Source organism: Sinocyclocheilus anshuiensis, unplaced genomic scaffold (assembly GCF_001515605.1).
Source record: "Sinocyclocheilus anshuiensis isolate Anshui unplaced genomic scaffold, SAMN03320099.WGS_v1.1 scaffold1170, whole genome shotgun sequence".
Taxonomy (NCBI): domain Eukaryota; kingdom Metazoa; phylum Chordata; class Actinopteri; order Cypriniformes; family Cyprinidae; genus Sinocyclocheilus; species Sinocyclocheilus anshuiensis.
In genome coordinates, this window is record NW_015538055.1 from 2,136,786 (window position 1) to 2,142,345 (window position 5,560).

Sequence of the window (5,560 nt, forward strand, 5' to 3'; positions counted from 1 at the left end):
TATGAGTCCATTGAGTATGAATGAAACATACACTGCATGAGAGTGTTGAGTGCTCCGTAATGTTCACATCGTTCACATCGTTAATAAAACGTATCCAAAATGATGTGACTATCTTGTCTCTCTTAATTTAAATCTAGGTTTATTCACACTGGCCCTTGAAAACGTCTACTTGAACACACTTGCCCGAAAAAAGTGCAGGGGAAGAGTTTAGGTTTTATTAAAAGTCGGGGGAACACTTCCCCCACGTATTCTATGCCCATGCTACAGGGAGCCACCGCGGAGGGATGAAAGAGCCGCAGGTCGCCAACCCCTGTACTAGAAGAACAGTTGTTGCCACCAAAACAGTGATGCTGTGATGCTCTCCTTATTGTATGAAATATATCAACAGGGGCTTCATGGCTGAGCTGGGGGTTGGTGAAGGGGGCTGAGTACACAGGCAAAGCCATACATAAAGGTGCATCCAAACTACGAGAGCACATCACTCCAGAAGACAAACCATCCCAAGTCAGCCCTACGGTAGCCAAAAGCCTCCATGTGACCAAACAAGCCACAGGAGGAGCAGTGAAGGTCAGCCAGTTTCTTGGTAAGGAAGTGTCTTTGTAAATTCCTAATTTTGTTGATAATATTCAACAAAGATGAGACGCACTTTATTTATGTTCTGTTCTATTTCAGTGGATGGGCTATGCACAGTCGCTGGACATGTTGGCCGAGAGTTGGCACCCCATGTTAAGAAACACGGAGGGAAGCTTATCCCAGAGTCCCTGAAGAAAGACAAGGATGGCCGCTCCAATATTGATGGTGCTATGGTGGTTGCAGCAAGTGGAGTTCAAGGTGAAGTGAATCATTTCACCCAGAAATTATTCTTTTCTTGGCTGTTTTAGTCACATTGATGTCAATTACACAATTACATTATCTTATAGGCATTATTGATCAGATGATTAACGGGATTTATTAAGTTCTTTACACATAACAAATTTGCCATGGAGCAAAAAAAGCCATCATATTATAGGCTAAATTTATTACAAATACTAAATGGTGTCAAGAGCCAGTAAATTGTGCTATTATCCATTTAGTGATTGATAAAATACCATCAAAAAGTTTGGGGTCAGTACCATTTTTTTTTAATGTTTTTGAAAAAAGTCTCCATGCTCATCAAGGCTGCATTTATTTGATTAAAAATACAGTAAAACAGTAATATTGTGAAATATACAAAATACAGTAAAACCGTAATATTGTGAAATATTATTACAGTTTAAAATAATTGTCTGCTTTTTAAATTTATTTTACAATGTAATTTAATGTAACAATAATAATAATAATATTTATTTATGTATGTTTGTCTGATTGACGAAAAAAAACTTTTCTTATGTCTTACTTTTAATTGGCTAAGAAATTAAATACACTGCTGGACAATAACCAATAATTTGTATTCTTTCATATTTTTGATTATATATTTTCCTAATGACAATTTTATAATTATGATTGGTTTATATACTAAAAACACTTTTTCCATTTTTTAAAATATATTTTATAGCTTCTGTACTGTAATAAATGCTATGTCAGTTAGCACTGTATCATTCATATACTTTATTACCTGGATTAGACTTGACTTGAAAAACACACATAAACCATATATTGTTGCAATCATTTATCGTCTTCAAGTTTCATCAGCTGTGGTTTATGCTTGTTATTCAGTTAAGATACAGCGATAACTGGATGCCTTTGTATTAGGGATTTCCTGGCACGTCAAAATGTATTACTACTTCTATGAGTCCATTTTTGGCTTTGAGTATGAATGAAACATACACTGCATGAGAGTGTTGAGTGCTCCGTAATGTTCACATCGTTTTGGATACAAATAAAACGTATCCAAAATGATGTGACTATCTTGTCTCTCTTAATTTAAATCTAGGTTTATTCACACTGGCCCTTGAAAACGTCTACTTGAACACACTTGCCCGAAAAAAGTGCAGGGGAAGAGTTTAGGTTTTATTAAAAGTCGGGGGAACACTTCCCCCACGTATTCTATGCCCATGCTACAGGGAGCCACCGCGGAGGGATGAAAGAGCCGCAGGTCGCCAACCCCTGTACTAGAAGAACAGTTGTTGCCACCAAAACAGTGATGCTGTGATGCTCTCCTTATTGTATGAAATATATCAACAGGGGCTTCATGGCTGAGCTGGGGGTTGGTGAAGGGGGCTGAGTACACAGGCAAAGCCATACATAAAGGTGCAACCAAACTACGAGAGCACATCACTCCAGAAGACAAACCATCCCAAGTCAGCCCTACGGTAGCCAAAAGCCTCCATGTGACCAAACAAGCCACAGGAGGAGCAGTGAAGGTCAGCCAGTTTCTTGGTAAGGAAGTGTCTTTGTAAATTCCTAATTTTGTTGATAATATTCAACAAAGATGAGACGCACTTTATTTATGTTCTGTTCTATTTCAGTGGATGGGCTATGCACAGTCGCTGGACATGTTGGCCGAGAGTTGGCACCCCATGTTAAGAAACACGGAGGGAAGCTTATCCCAGAGTCCCTGAAGAAAGACAAGGATGGCCGCTCCAATATTGATGGTGCTATGGTGGTTGCAGCAAGTGGAGTTCAAGGTGAAGTGAATCATTTCACCCAGAAATTATTCTTTTCTTGGCTGTTTTAGTCACATTGATGTCAATTACACAATTACATTATCTTATAGGCATTATTGATCAGATGATTAACGGGATTTATTAAGTTCTTTACACATAACAAATTTGCCATGGAGCAAAAAAAGCCATCATATTATAGGCTAAATTTATTACAAATACTAAATGGTGTCAAGAGCCAGTAAATTGTGCTATTATCCATTTAGTGATTGATAAAATACCATCAAAAAGTTTGGGGTCAGTACCATTTTTTTTTAATGTTTTTGAAAAAAGTCTCCATGCTCATCAAGGCTGCATTTATTTGATTAAAAATACAGTAAAACAGTAATATTGTGAAATATACAAAATACAGTAAAACCGTAATATTGTGAAATATTATTACAGTTTAAAATAATTGTCTGCTTTTTAAATTTATTTTACAATGTAATTTATTTCTGTGATGGCAAAGCAAATATTTAGCATCAGCCTTCCTTGTCACATAATCCTTCAGAAATCATTCTAATATGATTTTATGCTCAAAACATTTCTTATTAAGCCTCATATCAATATTGAAAACAGGTGTTGAAACAGTGATACATTTTTTTCATGATTCTTTGATGAATAGAAAGTTCAAAAGAACAGCATTTATTTGAAATAGGAATATTTTACTGTCACTTTTGATTTTGAAAATTAAATAATGCCACAATTTTTTTTTTAACTGTAACGTTTGATGCTCTATTTTGTCAGGATTTGCAACGATGTGGACAGGGTTGGAGGTTGCAGCAAAGAACATTGCAAAGAGTGTTGCTGCAGAGACGGTTACCACGGTAAAACATAAGTAAGTAACTACACAAGGATCTTATTCCACCTGCTTTAAAGTTCATCATACCAGTGTTTTAACTGCATTTGCAGTTTCTCACCAGTAACTTTGATCAGAAAAATAAACTGCACTCACGCTAGTTTCTTTCCCGTATATTTGTTTGCAGATTTAGGGGTCTGGAGAACATTTCAGACACCCCAAATGAAAACAAGTAGAAACATTTTCCCTGCACCCTGTAAAATGGCTGTAATTAGTCACGAGCATGGCTAAAGCTCATCTTGGTCTGAATCAGTCAGCGTTTGCACGCATTGCTAATGATTTATAGGACATAATGATTAAATCACTTCCGTTAGCATCTTGTGTTGCTGTGTGCAATGATCCACAGCTCAGTGATGGAATGAATATGTGTTCCTAACAGCCAAAAATAATCAATCTCATTGTCTTTATTGCCTTATTTTTCTTAACTTTTGAACCTTTTAAGCCTGACTTTAATTATACTGTTGCATCAACAGAAGGTTTTTCCAGGTTTTATCGGATGGCAAACATAATTATCATCATTGTAATATGACCAAGATGCATAGTATTTATGCTACCGTTCAAAAGTTTGGGGTCAATAAGATTAAAAAAAAAAAAAATCAGGAAGGAAGCATTAAATTGATCAAAAGTGAAAGTAGAGACCTTTATAAATATTTTTATTTGAAATAAATGCTGTTCTTTTGAACTTAATATTCATCAAAGAATCCTGAAAAAATGTACCGCAGTTTCCACAAAAAAATATTAATCAGCACAACTGTTTTCAGCATTGATAATAAGTTATGTTTCTTACCAGCATATTAGAATAATTTCTGAAGGACCATAAGACTGGAGTAATGGCTGCTGAAAATCGGCTTTGCCATCACAGGAATAAATTACATTTTAAAATGTATTATAATAGAAAACAGCTATTTTAAATTGTAAAAGTATTTCACAATATTATTGTATTTTTACTGTATTTTGAATCAAATGAATGCAGTTTAGGTGAATATAAGAGACCTCTTTCAAAAACATAAATATCTGACCTCAAACTTTTGAATGATAGTGTAAATTCTTTTGTATTGTACAATTCATTAAAATGAAGGTTTACAATTTAATGTTTAAATCCTTCCAATAATTATCCAATATTTAAAAGTGGAAAATAATGGTGATTTCCATTGATATAGCTCATAATATCATAATGTTTTTTAATTCTACATTTTTTTACAACCATTCTTCCCTTTCTAACTGTGCTTAATATTGGCCATTTTGAATTCAACTTTTGCACATCACAAAAATATTTTTTTCTATGGCATCTTTAGGATTAATTTAACATTTTAAATCAAGTTCAGATTTTTCTCTGAAGAAATGACTGAATCCCTGCATGTATGTTTAACTGCTTTGCTCTGCTCCGAAAATTGTACATGTCCTTAACCTTCCATTCCATTACCTCTTTCATCATCTGGGTTATCTATAATTAAGATATGGGGCGGAAGCGGGCCAGGCCACAGATCACGCTGTCAACTCAGCCATCAATGTGGGCATCACCGCATTCAATATCGACAACCTGGGGATCAAGGCAATGGTCAAGAAGACTGGCAAAGAGACTGCCCATGCCATCCTGGCAGACTATAAAGTCCAAGAGCCGAGCAGTCAAGTTGAGAAACATAAAGACCAAAAGTAGAGTTTAGATTCAGACCTCTCGTTTCAGGTGTCCATTTTTAAGAGCAAACCAAATGACTGATGAAGTGGACTGATCCTTGTCCGATTTTTCAATGAATGCTTTTGTTGTTATTTGTGACTGACACTGAAAGACGTTCCTACAGTTAATACAGTTAGTTGTGCCGTCATTGTTGCTATTTTCACTGTGTCACAGGGGAATTGGTAAATGCACTTTAAAAATTCCCTTTACAAGCTGACTGACAGCCCTGCTGGACAGTATTCCTGATCTTGCCTTACACTTCACCAGCAAGTTACTCAACATATCACCAATTTTACTCAAAATAAATCTTTAGTTTTGCATGGTTTGTGTCTTTCAAATGGACCCTTGAAACAAAGTACAAGCCAAAGGAGGACTTAACGGTTATCCCATAGAGCCTTAACAAAT

At 35.7% G+C, this 5,560-nt stretch overlaps 1 protein-coding gene across 3 annotated transcripts in view; it reads left to right on the top strand.

Annotated features, from left to right (window-relative positions):
* LOC107683015 (spartin-like) overlaps positions 1-5,554 on the top strand; it is a 13,591-nt gene extending 8,037 nt beyond the window's left edge. For 2 of the 3 annotated variants that reach the window (XM_016479112.1, XM_016479119.1), the window contains 4 exons: positions 389-583; positions 673-831; positions 3,369-3,459; positions 4,936-5,554. In XM_016479112.1, the coding sequence (XP_016334598.1) occupies positions 389-583; positions 673-831; positions 3,369-3,459; positions 4,936-5,137 (647 nt within the window). In that variant the 3' untranslated portion in view covers positions 5,138-5,554. Of the gene's footprint in view, positions 1-388; positions 584-672; positions 832-3,368; positions 3,460-3,607; positions 4,091-4,935 lie in introns of those variants that run through there. The other variant, XM_016479126.1, reaches the window with a different exon arrangement.
* Positions 5,555-5,560: the final 6 nt, after the last annotated feature.